The following is a 24,650-nucleotide window of genomic DNA, read 5'->3' on the forward strand; positions in this document are numbered from 1 at the left end:
AAACTGTGGCGAGGGATGATGGACCAAAATGGACCAAGTGTAGTGTGCGCATAAGCATTACTTTCGGAATTCCCTTTGTATTACTCGTTGGACGTTATTCTGCTGTGCTTATGGAACATTAGAAGCGATTTAAAGACCTCCATACATGTCAGTATATTCATAGATTGTATGTTCTAAAATTAGCAACTACTTCACGTAAAGTAATACAGATACAAATAAATAGTTCTGAGGAAACTGAAAAAAATGTTTTTCCCTTCACTTTTTTCTTAGTAAGTTTCATTGTGGGTTTTAACAGTGCACACTTCGTTTTCTTTCATGTATCACTTAATCCATTTCACAATTAGATTGGTTATAAGGCACGTACTGTGTGATAGTTGATGCAATGTGAATCTTGTTGAGTAGCGCAGAGTAGCCTCCCATAATAATTCTGTGATTCCATGAAGGTGTCATCTAATAATAATAATAATAATAATAATAATAATAATAATAATAATAATAATAATAATTTGCCCGTAGAGCCTGTAATTAGAAACTGAACGGTCATCACTATCTCGAACTCTCTCTGCGTACTGCTTTCTGCCAGACAGGTGAAGTGGCAGCATCACATTCATTTATGGTAAATAGCAGGAGGATTGGAATCTCAGTGACTTAGATTCGAATCTTGTCAAGGACGCAAAGAACCTTTATGAGAAGTTTTCATCATAGAGTGAGTTAGCCGGACTCATACGGAGGTTAAAGGGTTTTTCGTCCAAAAACTTGGGGTTTTGGACAGAAACAAATCGGAAAAAACAACAAACATAATGCACTACCCTCATAGCCGTAGTTGCCTCTACCGTAATTCCAAACAACTAAATTAGTTTGTCCGCTTTGTAGAGCGTTTAGCGTATCTGTTCAACAACCAACAAGTTGAATTCCGCGTGGGCATGTGTTTGTGAATTTTTTTTTTTTTTTTAGGTGGGAGATGAATTTCATCGCTTGGTACGATAACCACAGTTCCGTTTTCTGGAAGTTGGAAGCCTCATGTGGCGTGAAAAAAGTTTCATGCTTGGTCTCTAGACCGAGATGTTAACATCTCCAAATAATCCACCAGTATGTAAATATTGGTGGTTTATTGTAAAGAGAAGTTTTTTTCCTTTTTTTTTTTAAGTGAAAGTATATATAATAGCTTTTCAGGAATCATGCGGCAATTAAGGATTTCAGCTCATGTCATTTAATGTTCTTTCTTGCTAGCTATTGTCCCTGCTGTGTTTCCTCGTGTTTTCATTCCTATGTTATTCTATGATGGATAATGTTGTGATCCTGTATGGACGCATCTGTTAGTATGTGTTTTCCTACACACCAAGAACTTTAGGCTGCAATCTGATTTTTAACAATCGTGTTTGTTTGTTTACTGAAGCCTAGTATTACATTCTCATCAAATGTGTTGAGAATGTAATATTAGACTTCAGATCTGTTGAAGGTTACTTAAAGTGTAAATCAATCAAATGAGGCCATGAGATGTCAGTGTGGTAGAAAGAATATTATTATTATTATCCCGCAGTAGCAGGAAATATTAGTGTGTAAATATGTTCGAGGATATTTGTTATATGTTTGTGGTGGGGGGATAAGGGGGAAGACCGGAATTATCGGAGGAAAACCAAAAACCATACCCCGAGATCGACTAACTCACTGTTAGAGATTTAAAGCAAAAAATCAATTTCGAGTGAGTCATATGCTATTTCCCTATGTTCTGACAAAACTGATATATAATACGATATAATCTGGTTTCCTAAAATTAAATAAAGGCACCGAAACACACACACAAATGCGCTTAATATAATAACAATTAAGATAAACTAAAATAACACAAACAACAAAAACTAATCAGCTCAGTTTGTATCTCAGTTGATATCCAGTGAATTAAGGAGGTAACAAATGCTCCTTTAGATGTAAAGAGCTAGATTCGAATGTTGTCTAAGAAGTGAAAAATCTTTAGTATGGGTTTTCAAATTAAGTTGAGTTGGCCGCTCTAATCCGGAGGCAGGAGAATTTTTTCTTCTGGATAGTCGGGTTTTTCATTCCCCAAAACAGACAGACTGGCTACGAATGTGTGCAATGAGAGATAAAACTGGATATACTGATAGAATTAACTGTCTTGTAGAGCGTTAGTGAGATTTCTAAGAGATGGCTGAAATTTTAACTGCCAAGCTGCAGTTCTACTGAACCAGTAGGGTCTGAGTCTAGGATGCTTATATTTATTAATATCCATATTACTTTATGTGAAAAAATACTAGAAAGTTCGCTAACAATTCCAATACAAAAATCAAAACACGCGCAGAAACATCAAGTTTTCCTATAATTTTAACAATTGCCTGGCAATACTAATTTTTAGAATAAAGATTATTTATACTTATAGTTCCTCTGAGTAATGAAGATAGAATGATTGCTAATTATAAATCACAAGTATTTAAATTGTCTTTATTTATTTGTTGTTGCTTGAATAAAAACTCTTGATGTTTTAAGCAAGCAACTGCTTTACACTAAAATGGATGTAAATATCGATGAAATTTTATTTTATTTTTTTATTATTTTGTAATCAGTCGGGAAATCATGTTAACTTGAGATAGTTTTCTCTGATTCGAATTTTATGGAGGGATCATGTTCATCTCAGTGGGATTCATTCGACACCTGGAGAAAACTGTTTAATCCTATATGCAGATGCCTCTCTAACAGGATTCGTCTTCAATTTACACCCAAAGTTAGAAGAAGAATAAAACTAAATAGATTCATGTCGTTACAGTACAAAATGATAAAACTTATCTTTTGGGAACAAAGAGACAATATCGACTTTAAATACACTGCAATGTCAGAACACAAAATACTGACAGCAAAACGCTTATGTCACTATGCAGCTTTTCTAAAACATTATTTCGATGCCAACTACAGGACAGTCAGAAATACTTACCGTATAACAAGACCTCAGACAACTCATTATGTCACATAAAAATACAAATCACTATGGAAAGGCCCCGCGAAGCTTTTACATCCCAGACATGTTAAACAAAGTACCTTTTGAATATAGGAACCTTACAGACTACAATAGCCTGAAAAGAGCTCTAAGGACATACTATGAACAAGAAACACGCACCCTACACACTTAAAAACTTAATGAAACACAATACATTAGTTCAGGCTTCCAGTTCAGCGACGCATCAATACATTCCAAATTATCGTGTGTGTTATTATTGTTATTATTATTAATTATTATTATTATTATTATTATTATTATTATGCGAATCTCATCCGTGGGAGGTTGTAAAGCTAGAGTACATTTATAATACTGCAGGGTCTGCTAAGGAACAGATAATCTGGAAATCCAAGTCATCATCATCATCATCATGCGTATCAAGGAATTAGGCCTAGCATGGCCTGTTCCGGCCTTAGAAGTCATCGTTGAATCGTTTAAGAGGACGTCCTGGTTTTCTTTTTTCTAATGGCTTGTACTTTAAGGCTTGTTTTGGTAATCTTTCTGTTTTCAATCCAAGTCATGGTGCTATTTCTTTTTTCTCTCAAGCCTGCATTAACAAGGGTGCTGGTGTAACTTTTGCAGCCGAAAATCGTTTATTACCTAAAAACTTTCACAGAAATACCAAGCTATTTACTGTACCAACTAAATAAATGATAAAGCCAAACGTGGTTTATCATTTTCACTAGATTTTCTTTATAATGTTTAAAACTGTGAGAGGTCGCCTCTTGGTTCATGAATATACCTTTCTAACTTTCATCGGAATTATTAACGATTTCTTATTGGAATTTATCAACTGGTTTCGTATTAACATTTGCGTTTATCATTTCAATATAAATAGTTCATTTCTTATTAAGCTAACAATTAAAATTATTATTCCAGTTTTCATTTCTTAGGATTATTTTTATTAAGAATATCTGTACTACTTCCCGCTTGCGACATTTTGAATATTTTTCAGTGTCATTAAGTATACTTAATTTTTTAATTCATATTTTTATCTTTAAAAAAATAAATTTCATATGAACAACATATTAATGAAAATATTTAAAGGAATAAATCATCCAACCTCATTTAGTTCTCAAAGAGACATAGAAATTGCATATAATTGAAATAAATGGCGAAGTCAGCAAAACAAGATTTTAGTTCTAAGTAACTGTTTGAAATCAGTAGATGGCGAATCTTAACCACTCGTCGTTAACAGTAGTTGAATTCCTTGACACCAATGATTTGAAGACTTCGAGTACGAAGTCTTCAAGAGAGAGAGAGAGAGAGAGAGAAGGGACACAATCTCATTCTTTTGACGACATGGCTGGCCAAGTCGTTGCCGTGTCCATTCTCCAACCAACCGGCTACTTGAAAATATTTAATGAACATTGCGTACATGTTTGTGATTTTCTTTAGTTAGGAGATAAATCTCATCAAAAATTCCATATTTGGTCTCTAGAGCAGAGTCTCCGGATTATGCAAAAATTAAATAAAAAATACAAAAATAGAAAAACTCCTTGGCCAACCTACGATACTAATATAATACAGGTTTACGATCTTTTGTAGGTGGCAGCCACATAAAAATAAAATAAATAACCTTTATATTAAACTATGAAATAGTGCCGGTTCTACAAGTGAATTTTCTGAGTTCTGAAGTTAAAAACCAAAATTCCTTAAATGAAGAAATTTTACTCGGCTAAATCAAAGATCAACTAATGGCTTAAGAGTTAACTCTTGAGAAACTCCACGAAAAACGTTTTTCTAGTCGGAGACCAAAATCGTGAATCTATAGCGATCTTTTTTCTCTGTAAGTCTTATCACAAGATTAGGCACATGAAGTTAGAAATTCCATAAACTCAGATTTCTATTTTTATGAAATAAAAATCAGTTAAATGAAATAACGTGCAGTCTTATTTCAGTGACGATGATGTATCCAGCTTTCCTCTGGTAATAGTAACAAATAATATCAATGTATTTTTTGTTCTTCGCTTGTTATCTGAAATGACTCTGTATATGTCTGCAGAAATTATTAATTGGTATGAGACCTCCTAATATGGAAAGTCAGGGAAACTGATCATGATGGGAGGAATGACGGGAAATCTCTGCGTAAGTGCAATTAAGTTATGCAACTACGTTAATGATAAGAATATGCTTAATCATGGAGATGATTATGATGAAGGGATGATTGTGTGTTCATCCGGTTAATGACTTATTAAGTATGTGCAAAAATGAATAAGCGAGGCATTAGATACGAATAGAGATACGCAAGTTGTCCAAGTGGGTTATACAGATTACAGAGGAGAGAATACAGAAAAACCCGGAGGTAAGATATTTTGTCTGTACGCGAATACCAGGATTATCAGGAATAAAGGGAGGGAGTTTGTGGCCTTGGTAAATATGTTGGGGACTCAGATTTTGGACATCGGTGAGACATGGCTCTTAGAATAACTGGTATCGAGTATTAAGAGTGCAATAATTTTAGGAAGGATAACACGATTCGACAGAAGATGAGGGGGAGGGGAGTATGCTGCTAAAATAGCAGGGAGTATGAAGCTATATGGTGTGAGGTGGAGTCTAACAAGATCAAATTCATAGTGGGTTGGTACAGACCTAGTGGTGACAACGACATGCATAACCAGTCAACTTAATGGTTGATGAACGTGTAATCATCATGACTGACAAGAATTACCCGAACATTCATTGGGAAGCAGTGAAATTTTATGAGAAGAATGAAGCTGCATTAAACGCATTTATTGAGCTGTTGCGAGGAAAAAAAAAATCCTCATGAAATAGAAGTAACGGGGGTCAAAGAGTATTAGGTCTGCTTATAGAGTCAGAGGTGGGGGGGGATATTTCAGTTGAAGACGAGATTGTTCTGCTGCCTGTTAGTAAGACAGATTTTACAGTAATGACCTAGGAAGTGGCCAAGTTCAGAAAAGGTCACATGTTGAACGACAGAGGAGGAAATTATGATAAACTGAGGAGAAACAATAGGGTAAACGTCAAAGATGACGTAGAAGGAGTGCCACGTGCATAAGGATGATACCAAGCATAGAAATTGTAATTTTCATACCTCTCCTGGCCGCAGCTTATAAGGCACCCGCAGGAGAGTTATAAATGTCGTAAATGCCGTACAATATCGTACGGAAAGTTACGTGTGATTATGAGAAGAACATGGCCCTTCAAATTAATAATAACCCAAAAGAATTCTATCATTATTCTACAAGTAAAAGAAATAATGAATGAAAGAAAGAATAACTTTCATTAGTGGAGATGGTATTCGTGTGTGTGTGTGTGTGTGTGTGTGTGTGTGTGTGTGTGTGTGTGTGTGTGTGTGTGTGTGTGTGTGTGTGTGTGTGTGTGTGTGTGTGTGTGTGTGTGTATGTGTATTATGTGTGTGTGTGTGAACAATATTAGCTGAACAATATCTTCTGCAAATGCAGAAGATATTGTTCAGCTAATGAGTGCCCATTCTGCCAAGAACCGCCAACCTGGAGTGCAACATTCAGCTCAATACTACCCTTCACTAGATGAAGAAAGTCACGAATACGAGAGGAGGTACTACAGCTGTTGCACAGACTGAATATAATTCAAATAAACTAATCTAATTCAAACTCCCAGATAAAATGAATATATGGTCAATGAGGAGCTGTGTTAAATTTTTTCTTAAAAGTGTTTCTATAATGGAATAACACAGAATAGAAAAGCAGCCCTCTTCACATAGATGGATTCAAAATCATCCTTTAATAATATGTCTCGTATGCGAAAAAATGAGGTGGCATTTGCGCTTACTGAATAATATTCTTTTACTGAATATCCCACATGTATGCAATTGGCTATCACTTACGGGAAAATCCAGGGAGATTGCTTGACATGTCAAGAAAGGGTTTATTTGGAACTACAATAAAAATATTAGGCGGCAACTTGGAGCAGTGCAATGTCATGAGAGGCTACGTGGAAATAACATCGGTAATGCATGGGAAGTGGTCAGGAATTATTCGAGAGAAAAGCATCACACTGCATACCCACGGTCAGGAGGAATTAAGTGGATGAGTAGCATACACATGAGCAATACTAAGCGCAGGCAAAAAAGTGTAGCTAACTGTGATAGAAATGCTATATCGAATTACGAGAGAAAATCAGCTAAGTAGCTCAAAGTAAATCCAAAAGAGTTTTTTTTCACTACTTAGGAAGAAAGTAAGAGAAAATAATTATGGAGGAATAACTTCACTTAGTACTGAGGGTAGGAAAGTGACAGTAACAGAAGAAATAATTGGGTTACTAAGCGATCACGTTGCAGGAGCGTATCATCCAGGTGGAGACGTTGCAATAGCTCATGTGACAGAGACTTATGTAAGAACTGAAGCCGATAAACTGCTCGTTGAAAAAATATCAATGCGAAGCTATCAGTGAAATTGTATGGCTGTTGTACCCATGTGCTATGAGAAGGTGCAGGAGAACTGGCAATTCTCTGATGAAGTTGTGTAATCTGTCTCAGCTCTGGAAAACTTTGAATGGGTGGAAAGAGGATGAGAAAGTTCCTTTACACAAAGGTGGTTCTAAGATAGAAGTAACAGTTTACAGACCAATCAGTATCTCTCTGAAAAGTGGTGATTAAAATATTGGAAAATTTGGTTAAAGGCAAAATTCAGGATTAGGTGGATAAGATATGATACTCTAAAGGAGCAGTAAAAGGTACTTCCTGCTTTAGTAATTGATTCACATTTGATAATAAAGTGACATCGGATAAAGGAAATGGCTACACCGTAATACTGATGGACTTTGTAAAATACCACAGAAAACTACGAGTATTACATAAGTTGGAGCAAATTGAAATAGATAGGAGACTGGTGGCATGGATGGGTGTGTGTGTGTGTGTGTGTGTGTGTGTGTGTGTGTGTGTGTGTGTGTGTGTGTGTGTGTGTGTGTGTGTGTGTGTGTGTGTTTGTGTGTGTTAAAGACAGACAACAGAGGGTGGTGTCAAGTGGAATCACTGCGAATGAGATTGACTAGTGAAGTTCTACAGGGCTCTGTATTAGGGCCACTACTGTTTTAATTTTATAGTAATGATATAGCAGAAAATTGAAGGGAGGATAGTCCAATATAAAACTGAGGATGGCAGTAGTTAATAAAATGATGCAGATATTCTGCAGGATGATTTAAATAAACCTGCATTGCGGGAAAAGGACAGTTGTGAAATTAATGCCTGCAAAATGTAAGGTTACGCACTTCTTGCTGTTGAAAAGACTACATACTAGTACGGGATTATAGGAAATTGATGATGCTGAGGATTTGGGAATAATGGTGGATAGAGAGTTGAAGTTCCGACGGCATTTAACAAAGGGTCGTAAAATAGCCGAAAGGATTACTTGGATGTTGAAGAATACATTGACAGGAAAATATAAGGAGGTTATTATCATTCCTTATATGACACTCGTACCTCTGGCAATTCCACTCATTCATCATTCTCCAAGCAAAGAAATTGATTCATCTTGACTACTATGCACAGATTTGGTCACCTGGGTTTCTTGAGATCAGGAGGTGGGAAGAGGATTCGGAGATAATTGACCCAGCTGGTGAAATTCTGTGGAAAGCTCCCTATGAGGACAGATTGGAGATGTGTGGGTTGCAGAGTTCAGCCCACAATCTAGTTTCTTTGCTTGGAGAGTGGTGAATGAGTGGAATGAATTGCTTAAATGGTGAGTGTCCCAACGGGCACTCACAACTGTCTTATGTTTTTGTTTACGATGAGTCTTTTGACTCCATCGTGATTATTGATTACCTGTATAGTAATAGTAATACTAATAATAAATACCAACCATAGTTTGATATGTCCGTGTGTGCGTGCTTGCTCCTGATACTATTGGAGGACTTATGAGTAACGGAGTTCGCGTTTCTTCACTTCCTCTTCGTTTATTGGTCAGTTTTGGAAATAAAGGCAGAAGTCTGTCTGTGGCAGATTAGAGTGAGTGTGTTCCACGAAACTGTGAAAGATGAAAGCAGTTTCTAAAACAGTTATACGGATTTTAATTATATTTTAATCATTTAATAATGATGGATCGTCAGCGCTAGCAGAAAAATCATTAGATTCGATTTTTCCAGCCATCGACTAAATGAACATTTTCTAGGCCTTTCTTTCAGTCGGTTTCCCAATTACATAATCATAAAAAGTAAGTTTTTTTCTCCTCCAGAAACTCTAACTCTAATTGACCTTCCAATCCCGAATCTCAAAAAATACCGACAGTTAAATTTAGACAATTTCAGACAACCATATGAACGTTAGGATTTAGGATCACGAGATGACGGGCAGCTGTCGGTGTACTCTCTAGTAGATGGCTTGAAAATCATCAAATAGTCGTGAGCTCAGCTATTGGTGACGGTTAAGGGCGTAAACCAGTTGACCATCAATTTCTAAAAGAAGTGAGAGTTAAAAGCGCTCATTCCATTTGTATTTGAGGAAACAAAAAGCAGCAGATGATTTTTATGTATGTTTACTGCCTAAATGTATAAAAAATAAAGGATGTTGCAGTAGTCCTTATCTAAAATCCCCATTGAGGCTGAGCATTACAATTTGACATCATTAAAAGACACGATTTATAGTTCCAAGTTTTATATTTTCATTATTCGATTCCATACATGTTGCAAATATAATCTAGAAATGCAACTATATATATCGCAACTTTTCAGCCTTATGAAGTGGACAAAATAAGCAACAGGGTTGATATAAGAACAACACTTAGTTTTATCAACCCAAGTGATTTTTGATTGCCTAAAGGAAACATATTTTACACTGTGAACGCACGTAATTGCAGTTTCACATATTAGGGCACCTACGTCTCTACGGTTCTTTGTTCGCTTTTGTGAAATATCCATTACCGTCTTAACCTGTCTTAACGAACTCTTTCAATTATTGTGCTAGTATGAATTCCGAATGAACTTAAAGATATTCAATAAACTGAAATAATTTTACTTGTTATACCGGTTATCCATAAACTACAGGCGATATAATGAAAAGTGATAAATGATACAAAGCAGTACAATTCGTGCTAGAAACAGGTTTATATATTTTCTGTTATCTTAGTTTTGGAAATTTTCTAAAAGAGCAGTTTGACGGACCGATCAGTATAATTTCGTCATTTACTTTAACAGCAATGTTTTATGTCAAGAGGAAAGACTATTACCTCTCTTTAACATATTTAAGCAATAAAAACTCTGAAAAGAGACAACAGACAGAGAGAGAGAGAGAGATTATGGTTTCATTAAATTTTTTCAAATTGTTTGCTTATGCTTCTAAGAGCACTGTACTACACCTACGGAGAACATGGAAAGAATGTAAACATGAATGCACAAAAGGATGAACAGAACACAAGTAAGTTGCAGTAATTCGTCAATTGCTACGCCTTTCGTGTGAGAAAATCCTGAGTTGGATTCCAGTCGTAATATGGAAGGGATATTTATAAAGGCTTGTGGACTATAAAAGTTTTAGTCCACAAGCACGGGATTTTTCTTATCATACAATATGCAAACCATCCACTAAACACGCAAGTCACAATTCACAGATGTAATAGATTCGTCTCATAGTTTAATTTAAACAACCAAATGTCCAAAAAGCCAAATGTTTACACAAGAAACGTAAAACAAAATTAAAAGTTTGGTTGTTACTTAAATGTACAATATATTTATAATCATTTGCGCAACCGGAAGCATATTTCATGTTTCTAAGTGCATTCAGTTGTGCACTTGAATAAAAACAAGGGCTAGGAAAAAGAAGGTTCCGAGAAGAGATAACTGATCTCAAACAGCCAGTTCACAACAACAAGAAACCTTTAATAAAAAATAGAGCTCAAAATAGCACGTGGAGGAAAGTATTTCATGAAAAAAAAAATTAATGAAGACTTCAAAAAATCTTAAAAGAGGAAAGCAACCGATATTAATCAGATATTTATCTCATCATGCATTAGTCGAATTCTGTTGAGAAAAGAGGACATTCAATCTTATTATATTCCTTATTGTATTAACCCGTGAAATATGATAAAAGGAATCAAATACAGCGGAATCTTTCCTCGAAGCATGTCGTGTTATTTTCCATTACGTACTGGTAACAAAATCCACAGATTAGCTGAATAAATGGCAGATGACCTTGTAAAAATAATCTCCTTATCTTCTGCTGTCTGTAAATACGAATGCTCATAAAAGAAAATAAGGAAAGACGGCGATGAAATGAAAGAAGTACATATTGCTTTCACATTGCGAAATCAGAGAGTGGTTCACAACAACAGCAGAGTGAGCTGGATTGAATCGTTGTATATACAAGAAAATAAAACCGACCATGAAATACGTTTTAAGTATATTCGAATTTGTAAGATATTCTATTAAGTGGTAGTGGTTAGTAAATCCTTCGGAAATGTTGACCCTCAAATACATTCAAAACGAACACTAAAAATGTAAAATAAAGATGGAAGATTAAATCTGAATTAATGACATTTTTTTCTTTTTTATTTATCTATTAAATTTAATAAAGAATAAGTATGAAAACACTTACAAACTTCCGGTGCTGGGTGCCAAATCAATTTTGCTCTTCTGTTTGACATTAGTAAAGGACCCACTAGGATATCTATAAACACATATTCCAATAAGCGCACAGAAATATTTTCATTATTCAAATTACGTAAAGGTGACAGCATATTGATAATGCATGCAATAACAGTGACAAAAAAAACATAGAGTATTTATGTAGCTTAAACACAGGATAATGCATAAAAACTTCATTATAAATTACAACTTCACCCCAATATCACCCCACTTATATAAATAGGTGGGTTGATGAGACCAAAGGTGAGAACCTTTTTATCGGTAGGCCGCTTCCCATTCAGAGGGTTCTCATAAGGCCAAACGCATTATTCGTTACATTATTAGTTAATTCTTTTTCACTTAAAAGCAACAAAAATCAGCAGATTCCTCACCTCTAGATATATTACATATAGTTCAATCCCGATCAGGAAACGATTGTAAACCTATATAGTGCATTAGTGTCTTGAAAGAAAAAAATGGATTAGACAATCCAAGATCTGTGCTCTATCAACCCAAAGCAGAATTTTTTCAAGCAACTTCAGACTCCCTGTATAAGCAGGGTGGTAACCTCTTGCTTAATCATCAATCATACCACCTATAGACTTTTACAACCTTCCATGCTAGAGTGGGATTCAAGCTCACAGCCTGCTGGTTGCTAAGCAGAAAATTATGATAAACTAAGTGCACACGCAGTAAACTTTAAATCAATATTTAACTCACGGTATGATTTCATTTCGTAGTCATCATTGTCCTCCTCTTTACGAGTACAGAACGATAATACCTAATACTAATATGTCAATAATACTACAAATCACATCTAATATAAAAAAGTATAAATATGTTAAGAGAATACGGGAAAAGTTGTTTTCAAACTGCCCAAAATGAACTGTATTCTATCATTATGTTCTAATCTTTTATGCCTATCATCTATGCCTAACCAGTAATTCTTCTTGATGCAGTAACATGACAGTTAGTGAGTAGACCAATATTCGACTTTCAACTCTTGATAAAAATAAAAGTTTAATAAATAACTCTTCCAAAATTGAACGCGAAACAACACGAATTTGTATTTTGTGTTTTTAAGCTGTTAAATGCAATCCAAAAATATTAATCACTTGGGTTTATTTAACGGAAAATGAGTTGTTAGGTGTAACAATATACACCTGAGACTTAAAAATGTCTGTAAAAAAACAAGTTATAAATAAGGATAAAACACAGGAAGCATGCATTTCGAGAAACGTTCCCATGTGATGTATTTGTGTGGTGTTACTGAAATAAAGCACATCACTTGGAAATGAATGCGTCATTAATTCTGTATGAATACTTGAGCGATCCAACGTCTTTCTTTTTGCTCCGAAGAAAGTCTTAGACCATCCAATTCTGTGGTTTTTTTAATCAAATTATCTTTATTATATGTAATCATTTAATTTTTTTCACTAAATGAGCAAATGCATCTGGTAGCAATCTTAAACAATGATATCCAACAGTTAACTTTTCCTTTATCGAGTAGGCACAACATGATAAACGAAGTACAAAACTTTGTTTTTTCTCTTTTGACTGGGATTTCTCGTACAAGAAATAAAAGACAGTTTACATAACTTTCGATGCCATTTTTCAGTAACGACTTTCTTTGAAAAGCTAAACCATTTCTTCAGAAATTGAGATGAGAAATGGCACAAACTTACATTAAAAAAAGTTCAATTCGAAAGAAACGCATGCAGAGCAGAATAATGTTCTCTTCTCTCGCTTTTCATAAATATGCAAATTTGACGAGAAAATACCAGATAGAAAAGAGAAAGCATAATACAAGTGCGGAGAAGTCTGATACTGAGGGGTGTAACTTTAATAAAGCGGGACGAAATGTCTTCACTTCAAGTCAAATGCCTGCATTGCATCAAGCGACGCTTACCATCTGTAATGCAATCACTATCAGAGCTATAGAATAGCATATAACACGTAGCTTTTTTTAATAGGACAGAAAGGGCGATTTTGCTTATTCTTAAAATGTAAAATTCAGTCTCAAGGTGATTAAACTGCAATTTCTTGTAGTTTATATGTCAACTAACATGACTCTTTATCCATTTCATTACAATTCTTATTATTTAATTTATTTATTTATTTGCAAGCCAAAGTAACTAAGGTAAATATCTTTGAATCTTAATCTTCTCGAGTAGATCCGAGGAGATTTTTGAAAGGACAGTCGCAATAAGGAAGGAAACTCGATTCAAAGCATGCAAACCAATGATGTAGGCCAGAGCTGAACGAGAGCCGCATCACAATGCGTATCTAGTAATTTGGTGAGCAGCAGCAGCAGCGACCCAACCTCGAAAGCTGAACAAACGAACAACACTAATTGCGCACTAATCGCGCGCTCACGTTCCCCGTGAGCGCCCGGAGCATGCGCCTCGGAACAAAACAGTATAAGAACGTTTCTTTGACACATCTAATATTTGAAAAACAGGTGGGTATATTGTGATGTAAAAACACGAAATAAAATTACCAACACCGAGACAGAATTAAAATATCTAATACGCATTCGATTCAAATTATTTTATTTTTTCGCTCGTGAAAATCAAAATCCACAGGCGGGCCGCACAAAATCGCACCGCGGACTGCATGCGGCACGCGGGCAGTGCTTTCGCCAGCCCTGATGTAGGCGATCAATGATATACTAAACAAAATGAATGTGCAAGGCTTTCACATTATGACAGTTTTACGGAACAGAGCAGAACACGTTTGAGATGATGTGGAACATCGGTAACAGCAGACCATACATCCAATAGTACATTAGGTGATGTTGAAGGAGGAATAGTCCAGGATACGGGGCTCATATTATCACAAACTCGCTATCACAAACAGAATGGAAAGTGTGATCAGAGCCAAAGAAGGCATATTCCTTTGACTTCTGTGTAATTCCAGTTCCACCAAAATGCAATCGCTGTTGCAATATGCCTTTCAACATAGTGTATATTAAATAACGATATGTATTTTCAAGTGTATATTGGAAGTAAAGCATTTCACAAGGTGTTAATATTCAGATCCCAATTATACTGACGAAAATCAAATTGTGTGTATTATAAATATATTTATAATTAAATTTACTATTTAACTTATCAGAGGCTAAATTATCAGAAATTATTAAATTATTTAAACTATCAGAGGCTACTTTATACAAACCAAAAGCAGTTCCGATGGCAACGTGACAGTTTAAAAAATATCCCATTGAACCTTCACGGTGAGTTTTCTTTCAAAAACACTCACTAAGTTTATCTTTGATTTCAAAATATTGGGAATATATATCGCCATTTACATAATGTAAATAGCGATATATATTTTTAATGAATTCCAAACGTTTTACAACGGTTTAGTCCACAGTTTGAAGGACACTGGTACAATACAAACTTCAGTTGGTTTTATTAGTTTTCCTAATCATTCAAACTTAATCAGCTATAAGAAATACTGCTCGCTAAATTGAAGAAAACTTTTCTATCTACAAATGCAGAAAAAGGAGAAATGTCTTCATAAAAATAATTAACTTCTTCTGAAAGGATAAAAGCTTTCCTTGTCGAATGGAAACAGACTGAAACCTTAATAACTAGCTAGCAGCGCTCAGTTTATTGATTTTGCTCTTAAGGAAATTTAAGCCAGTGTGAAAGACGAGGCTGATGAGTTTGTGCAAGAGTTGGGTAAATTAGTAAAGAATGTAGTAGTGGCAGTTTCAAAAAGATCAATACGGTAAGCTTCTTTTTTGTCATTATATCAAAGAAGTGGATGGTCTAGAATATTAATAAACACATAAATAACGTGGTACTGTAAGGTATTTGAAGAAAATGTCATCAGAATATATTCAATGGCGTTATCATAAGAGGAATGCTAAAGAACTGCGTAAATATTGTCAGAGGAGTAAAATGGAATAGCACATAGCAGACTACTTTATATTCTCAAATAGATACAAGATGAGAGAGAGAGAGAGAGAGAGAGAGAGAGAGAAAGCAAATAGATAAAATGTTTTCTTCTGAGAGTTGGCCTTTTTTTCTGTACTTACGCAGGTGGACTTGGGAAAGGAACTTGATGTATCTTCCATGTGGCAAGGGACATTGAGTTTTCATCTGCAGCGTAACATCTCCATAGACACTGAATGAGGGTAGCAGCAGGACCACGACGTCTGATCATATGCTTCTGGCGCTGTTGTTGTTGCACCTTTAGAGCAAAACCAGAACCAAGAATGCCCTTAATGGAAGGAGGAAAAAAAAAGAATAAATTACTAAGATGTCAAATTTCATTTAGTATTCTAAGTTTTCATCAAATTTTGAGAATTTTCTTTTAATTATGCTGCTTAGGTTTCATTTAAATTTATTTTACTAATGAAGAACTTTCACATTTCCTTTCTGGAATGCGAAGTCTTAATCTTCGGTGACGTAATTAAATACCTAAAAACGTCAGCTCAGCTAACGCCTTTTTATTCCCGTATACGGGAGTAGGCGAGGCCATTTAACCCTATCTAACTTTTGGAGACTGAGTGGGCAGTTCAATCTCCACTGGTACCAATCAGAGATAGATGGCCCAAGGCTATCACTAATTAAGCGGTACACAGTGAAGAGAGACGGCTCAAATGTGCCGCCATCTCGTGGTCCCTAACCCTAACACAATATATTTAATGTCTGAAATAATGTGGGTTCTACGGTCGATTTTCTTGAGTTTACGGGACGAAAAACCCGAGTTTCCGGGAGGAAAAACCCGCTTGCCCGTGCCAGAGATCGACTAACTCGGGAACCGGTCGAAAAAAGGCTTAGAAAAATTTTCCTCTAGTCGCCGACTAGACTCGAAACCAAGTCTTCCTTCGTGCGGCCAAGCGCCGCGGTGTGCAAACGCCACAACCACTGAGCTAAAAAACGTATTCAATTTTATTTTAATATCAAAATGAAAATCAATCGATTACAGATTAGGATTACGATTACGATTAGGATGTGAACAGAGTTACCATAGCTACAGAGCATTACTTATTCCAGGAAATGTCATAATCAATGAAACACACACACACGCACGCACGCACGCACACACACACACACACACACACACACACACACACACACACACACACACACACACACACACACACACACACACACACACACACACACACACACACACACACATCATATTTTAACTTACCGCTGGAAGTGCAAAGAAAGAGATGCCCATCAGCGAACAGAAAGCTGCAATTAGTTTTCCTGGCCACGTGTCAGGTACAATGTCTCCATATCCCACGGTACACAGTGTAATCTGCAAGAAGTAGAATATGTTCTCAAAATTCATTTATAAGCTTAGTTATAAGAGGATACATTACACGTATAACAAATAATGATAATCTGAATACTTAGAATTTTCCTAAGTATTTTGAAGAACCAATTGTTCCATTTCTTCTAAATATTTAGAGAATTTTCCAAGAATACGACGCTTGTTTTATATTTACAATTTAACATCCCGATAATAATTTTCGAAGATAGCTCTATACTTTCAATGCGAAACGTAGTAGGATATTCCTTAGCTTTTGCTAACGCACGAACTTCAATCTAGCTACCGATGAAATTTTCCAGATAGACCAGAACCGGTTGTCTGGTTTGTGCAATCCTAAAATACATTTTAGGGTTTACAATGAAAGGCAACAGGTGAATTGTTCTATCTGTGATAGCATCTTAAGATTGCCATCCACATGCCACAAGTAGATTGCTTTGAATGCATATTTAACAACTAACCCACCAGCTATACGAGAGCTTATGGGAATTTTGGTGTCATAAACATAAAGCAATCAGTTGATTTGGTAAGATAAGAAGTCATGATTTCTAAATATTTACAATAATTATTTTTGAAATAAGTATATTTTTTGATGTACAAAAGAAAGGTGGCTTTGTAATCCTTTGAGTATAGCTTTCTCTCCCTTAGGATTACTTCACCAGAAGAAAGAGAACTTTTTCTAGGTCTTTTTTTTGAGTCGGTCTAGATTGAGGTGATCTCTGGAACAGGCAATGTCCCAGAGATCACCTCAATTATGATTATGACAAATCTGGAACTGGGATAGGGTAGGTTGTCCTGTAAACTTGACTTTTTTTTTATCTCAGCAACTCAAAAAAGTCAACTATAAAGCTCAATACTATTTCAGACAGTAATATATATTTGTTAGGATTCAGTGCTACGAGACGGCAGCTTATTTCTAAAGAATCCTGGTTCACATCCAGGAGCAACATTTACTCTCTTTTTTCAGGAATATTCGTAGCAGCCATCTTAACGATGGAAAATTAACTCGCTGTGGATCATTCACCATCCACTCAATCTCCAGTTAACGTCAATCCCATACTGACCAAGAGAGGTTTGTGTCTATTCTCATCTTAAGGAAATACCACTAAAGTTACTCGTTACCAGTGGCGGCTCGTGGCTTGAAATAGTGGGGGTGATCCAACTTTCGAAATATACATACATACATAATGTAAGTACAGTGTATACGTGTTTGGATAAAATATCAAAATTATGGTAAAAATTTAAAAAAAAATTAAACATGAAAAAATATCATTTATTATCGAAAAAAATTATACAGTTTACTATAATTCAAAATTACTTAAAATAAAATCCATTCCTTTAATTGTAATTAAAGGAATAAATATATTTATATATCGAGAAAAATTGGGGGTACTGTAGTTCCGCAGTGTCTATGCACGAGCCGCCCCCTGCTCGTTACAGTGGGAGGAGGCTTTACTGCAATCAAAAGAGGAGAAAAGAAAGGCACTTCCCATGTGGAAAAGTAAGATATCTGTGTGAATAAGATATTTGTAAAAATTTTCAAATCAGTTTTTAACCCTTCCAAATAACTGCCGAACACGTTTCATTTATTTTCTTGGACGCATCTAGTCTCTTTTATTTTTTGTGTGAAGAATGCTTCTGGTTCTGCAAGAAACTGTGTGACTCAATGAAGTTACTTTGTTGATCTGTTAGAAATCGTAAATATATGAAAGGGAAGTCTAAATGGCAGGCTAATGTGAAACAACTTATATTGCTATGTAAGTACTTTCATACTGAAACCAAATTTTTGGTCGTTTAGTTTGGCTTATAATCAAAAGTATCTTTAATATCAATGTTCGCTAAAAATGACAGTGCTGAAGCCATAAAGAATCCGCATGAGGATCTCTGACATATGCTTCAGGAATGATTTTTAACGCTCGACCAGACGGAAAGTCTTGCACTGCTACCTGAAATAGTAAGGAATGATGTACAAATGGTGGTTCAATGGAATACCAAGTGGTGGTATTCCATTGCAGCGGCATAAATAAACCAATAGTGGTACTACTGAATATGTGTGTGTGCGTGTGTGCGCAAAATGAAATAAACACCCAATGTGTTTATTTCATTTTGCACTTTTGTTTTTTTCCCACGTTCTTTGTAACTCATCCGAAATCTCCACCGTGTATCACATGATCAGATAGCTCAAGTTTCCAGTCTTTTGCTTTGATAATGGCATCGACAACGAATCCGAAAATTTTGTAGCCACAACAATTAGAGTATTTCTTTAAATGAGAATAATTAACGCATTTAATTAGAGTAATCTAACTACAATTAAGAGGAATGGCAGTATGGCTGGCCTAGTGGATAGTGCCTTCCTTTTTGAACCAACAGCCAAGGAATCCCTTGCAGCTGGTTTTTATCTGTAAGTGGGAGATCATTTCCTCCTAGGTGTGAGATTATCATCCTGCTAATGGGAGGAAAAAAGGAGCTGGATAAAGTTCCATTATCTCATACTTAGCCAGCACATCCATGGCTCTAATGTAGGTTCTAATTCACAACATTTGGTGGATTGGAGTTATAAAAATTTTACATTTCCATCCCAATGCATTGCACGAGCGAGTTGATTTATTCTTTCATTTACTTGCAGCACAACTATGAACGTTTTTTGAGTTGCCAAAAATGAGCTGTATTGTTGGAGAAATTGGACTGTAAAGCCAATTTATTTTAACACTCTGACTTTGCTTTCCGTATAATACTGGTATAATTCAGGCCAAAAAAATTACAATATTCGTAACTTTTCTGGCCAGCTATTACATATTTTATAACTCCTTCCACCCTTCCTATATTCCTTACAGTATCTATTTCACTCCTACCTTATTTGTTCTTCACGCCAGAGACACATTCAGACACAGCATCATTTAAGCATATTTTCATTGCTTCCCATTCAAAAACTGGTATCATGGGATCGAAAATAGCATTCTCCTATCCTGAGTTTCTCATAATTTTCATATTATCACATAACATCCTTTTTCTTACGTTCTATTCGACTTTTATTATTATTATTATTATTATTATTATTATTATTATTATTAGACAGAGGGTGCTGTGTACGCACACGAACGGTCGCACGGTGATTTCGCTTCCCCCGTTTTTTATAATTTTGAAGTGGTTCCAACTCTTGTTTTTAATTTGAAAGTGTTCTCACGTAACTCTACCAGTCACGCCGAAGACAGTGCTATAAAATTCACCAAAATCGGCTACGAAGAAACCAAATTTGGAAGTGTTGAAAAGTGAACAGAGAGGACCGCGATCAACAACGAGCGAAGAACAAAGGACATCGCCATCTTTACAATCACGCCACAACTGCTCAAGGGAAGAAAGGTGAGTCATGAGGTGTATCAAATGCCTGGAGGATTTATCGTCCGACGAAAATCAAATAACCTGTACGAAATGCAGCAGGATTCTACACTTAAAATGGACCCGCTTTTCAGTAATAACCTGGCGAGGAATGGAAGTGTGTAATCTGCAGGAGGAACAAAGAAACGCACCTAAGGCAGCCACCTACGACGCAGCCGATTATACCGGAGGCAAAATCAGATGACGAACTGAACAGACAAAAAAATGCAGGTGAGTCCTATAATTTCAATTCTTTAAATATACTAATAGAAAACGGTCTAGAGACTATAAAAGCCAGCTTAGTAGATCTTGTGCAAGAACTCTTCGACAAACAGAACGAACAAATAAAAAAAATCTAGCGAATATGAAGATTTAGTCAAACATAATAATTTAGACGTGATTGAAGTGTTGCAAACGGTAAAAAAAAACATCAAAATCAGCATTAACGCACTAAATGACAGGCAACACAATTTGATGAAAGAAACATCCGAACTCCATCAAAAACTTCATTCGTTAAAAATAAAATACGAACGTTTAAATCAACAACAACAACATAAAGAAGACCTTATCATAAACGGTCTTCCCGAAACTGCTATTACAGAAAACCTCAGAGACTAAGTATTAAAATTAGGCTATGCAATTGACATCCCCCCTACAGCTTAACGACACTGAGACCGTAAATCGGATTCCTAGGAAGAGCAAAAAACAAGGCTTGCCACTACCTACACCAGTCATAGTTCGTCTTACAAGCAAGTACGCAAGAGCCAATTTCATAAAAGCAAGCAGACAGAAAAAACTTGCCAAGGACGTGAACGCATTGCAAAACAACACACCAATCTACCTATCCGAATATTTAACACCATTCAACCAGAATCTGTTGTACCAAGCAAAAAAAAGAAAAAAAAACAGAAACAAAATACCAATTTTTGTGGATCAGAGATGCCAAGATATTCATGAGGAAGTCACAAACTTCAAAACCGATACAAATTAAAAGCTCAGAAGACAGAAAGTCTGCCGCAGTGAAAAAAAAGCCTCCTAATTACTTCAAAAAGAAGACCACAATAAAAATGAATGTGAACCACCAAGAGAGATCATTTATTTGACCTACCAAACATCAACCTACTCCAACACAGCAATCAAATAAAAAAAAAACTTATATCTAATCGGTGTCATCCTCAGATAAGCTCATTAAAAAGAGCTTCGAGGATGCAACCAGACATTACATCTCATTCGAGGTCAAAAAAAATACCGTACTTATTACATTGACGTGGTCTAGTTACAGCGGTTAAAAACATTAAAAAGCAAAAAATGTGAAATATATAGAACTTACTGTTATACTAGAAATGCTGTTAAAAATGTAACCTTATCAAATTGCAAATTATAAATTACTATCTATAGTAACTATTACTAACGCATTTAGAATACAAAAACGGAAGATTTGTATGAAATTCACTAAATATATGTGTGTGTGTGTGTGTGTGTGTGTGTGTAAATATATGTAAATATGTGTATATATATATGTAAACACTCAGTAAGTTAATGATAAAATAAATTATTTTACTTCTCTAAAAAAAATAATTTAAAAATATTAACTTGCAAGTATTTGTTATTCACAACTGTAATGTATTATAAATATTATATACTCACACACACACACACACACACACACACACACACACACACACACACACACACACACACACATATATATATATATATACACGACGTGTATATATAACTATCATTATATCTACGTATGTAATTTATCTGAGACATAATAAAATGTTAAAATGTTAATTTATTATTATATCACACAACTCACAAAAGACAAACTACTAAAAAATAATAATAAATTATTATTATTATTATTATTACAGCCCAGGTATACGAATAAAACACGGTGTCCCACAAGGCGCCATATTATCACCTACCCTATTCAATATATACATTAACGATGTTCGTAACCTGTCCATAAGAAGTCAAATATTTCAGTACGCAGATGCCACCGCACTACTAGCAGTCCACACAGACATCAACACGGCTCTCTCCAAAGCACAACAAGACCTAAACGAAATCACAATACTTCTACCAAAACTCAATTATAATTAACGGCACCAAGACACAAATGTTAATGATGCATAATCCGAGAATTATGCGCCCCAGACCACTATCGCTACACTGTCACACATACCACTGCATTAAAAACAAAAATACCTGCCAATGTCCCGAAATCAAACCCGTAACACATGCAAAATACCTTGGCTTTTACTTAAACTGCCATCATAAATGGACAAATCAGCGCAGCAAAACTTTTCCAAGTAAAAGTCATGATTCCATGTAACATAAAAAACTCCTATATCACGTTTGCGAATCTCTACTCAGGTACGGTATAACGGTCTACGACGCAAACACATCTAAAGCCACCTAACGTAATTAGAAATATGATATGGGAAAATCTTGTCAAAAGTGATTTGGAAACCTTATACAAAACAGTCAATATCCGAAACGCTTATGGCGATACACAGAATCCTGAGTATTAAAAATCTGAAACACTACATAATGTTACTAAGGAACTACTTCAACATCACCTATCGTAACAACAGAGGCATATATCGCAAAACAAGACCCACAACAACTCTCTACATCCCTAGACCCTTCAACAACTCATACGGTTCTTTTGTGAGATCGCATCTGATACCCACGCTACTCAACAACCTACCAAGAAATTTAAAACACATAAACAACTACAGAACATTAAAACACGAACTCTGGAAACTATACCAACACAGTTAATATAGCATTAACACTAATATACACATCACAAATCACCAGTATCCAACGCCTACATTCCATCCATAAACAGTACCAAACAACATAAATAGTGAAGGCTAATCTCACTCTCTTCATAAAAGTTAATCATAGCTTCGAAGTAGGTGGGATTACCCCGCCTCATTCGACTAATCCTCATAATCATAGACTGCAAATTATTGTCATATATATGTCAGTACGGTGTATAATAAATGATGATACTGAGAAGAAATAAAATTATGTGAATTTATATTCAAAGAAAAAAATATTAAAAAAAAAATTATGTACTTAAACTGCGTACAGAATTTTGTACAGAGCAGAAAATATAATATGTCTTAATTGTACATATGTAAATACTCTGTATGATGATAATAGAAAAAAATATTATTATTAAAAAATATTATATAGAGAAATTATATCTATTGTTATTGTATATATAAAGTGTAAAAATGCAAAAAAAATCTGTAATAGCCATAATTGTTAATATTATAATAATATACGTTGTAAACAATTATTATTATTATTATTTATAAAATATTATGTACGTGCAAGTATCTGTTATGCACAATTGTGTTCATATAATGCATTATAAATATTATATATATATATATATAAATTATTATTATTATTGTATGTATGTATGTAAATTTATCTGAGACATAATAAAATGTTAAAAAATTATTATTATTATTATCATTATTATTGTTGTTGTTGTTGTTCTCTGTTATTAATTAACAATAATTATTATTACTGTTCTCTGACGTCCAGCTTCCATGCTTTAGTGTCTGTTTATTTTTCTTATCCTGTCTGAGTGCATCTAAAAGTTTCTCAACTTTTTCTGTTTCCTGCGTGGATTGTCTAATAATTGATTTTAGCTGAAAATTTCATATGTCAAATTATGTTCGATATTTTTATTGACATTGTTAATACCGATGTTTCTGTTCAGCGGGGTAAATGTTCTCGTCAGCAACATCGAATTAGCCTTTGCTTTTGACATCCTTTTTTTGTTCTAACAGGGTTGGAGTACCATTTTTATACACTTCTTTAAATTAGAAATAGATCTACAAATATACTGCTACACTAGAATCCATGATATTGTAGTAAAATACGCCTGCCTTGTTAGCTGAGTGGTTAGCGCATAGGCTCTTCAGCCAAGAGCCTGCGGATTCGAATCTCGGCTAGAGCATGGTTGTTTGTGATTGTCTTTCACCTTCATAAGTTCATTCATACAAGGATATATACACTCTCCTAACATGGACTGGATTGCCATGGGAGAAGTAGACCCAACTCTTCCGCAATGGGAGAGATATTCACCCTGAAGTCAGTGAAAATACAGGCTGATCATCATCATCATAGTAAAATACACTAATTAATATAAGAAAAGATTCAATAAATGAAAAAAAATCACCTATCTTACAGAAGCGTAACTCGAAGAAGTTCAATTGAGAGAACTCAACATACGTATTATTTTCATTCTGAGATGTGCTCGCTGTTACCGCCAACTTTAGCTCTCATTATGGATGGATAAATTTGTCTTCATAATGGTGTATTTCTCAATGTAGAACTTTTTTTTAGCATTGAGAGTAAATTTATTAGCGTGAAACCCATTTGG

The 24,650-nt window shown here is 35.1% G+C and overlaps 1 protein-coding gene across 1 annotated transcript in view; it reads right to left on the reverse strand.

The window, feature by feature from the left end:
• The window catches only part of LOC150107456 (potassium voltage-gated channel subfamily KQT member 5-like), a 62,197-nt gene that overhangs the window by 13,544 nt on the left and 24,003 nt on the right, over window positions 1-24,650 (reverse strand). The window contains exons 5-7 of the mRNA XM_090392104.1: window positions 16,733-16,843; window positions 15,606-15,790; window positions 11,532-11,603 (exon numbers count right to left, since the gene is read on the reverse strand). Coding sequence (XP_090248230.1) covers window positions 11,532-11,603; window positions 15,606-15,790; window positions 16,733-16,843 — 368 coding nt within the window. The remainder of the gene's footprint in view (window positions 1-11,531; window positions 11,604-15,605; window positions 15,791-16,732; window positions 16,844-24,650) is intronic.

Source organism: Typopeltis vanoorti, chromosome 4 (assembly GCF_054136105.1).
Source record: "Typopeltis vanoorti isolate ZY-2024b chromosome 4, IOZ_Tvanoo_1.0, whole genome shotgun sequence".
Taxonomy (NCBI): Eukaryota; Metazoa; Arthropoda; class Arachnida; order Uropygi; family Thelyphonidae; genus Typopeltis; species Typopeltis vanoorti.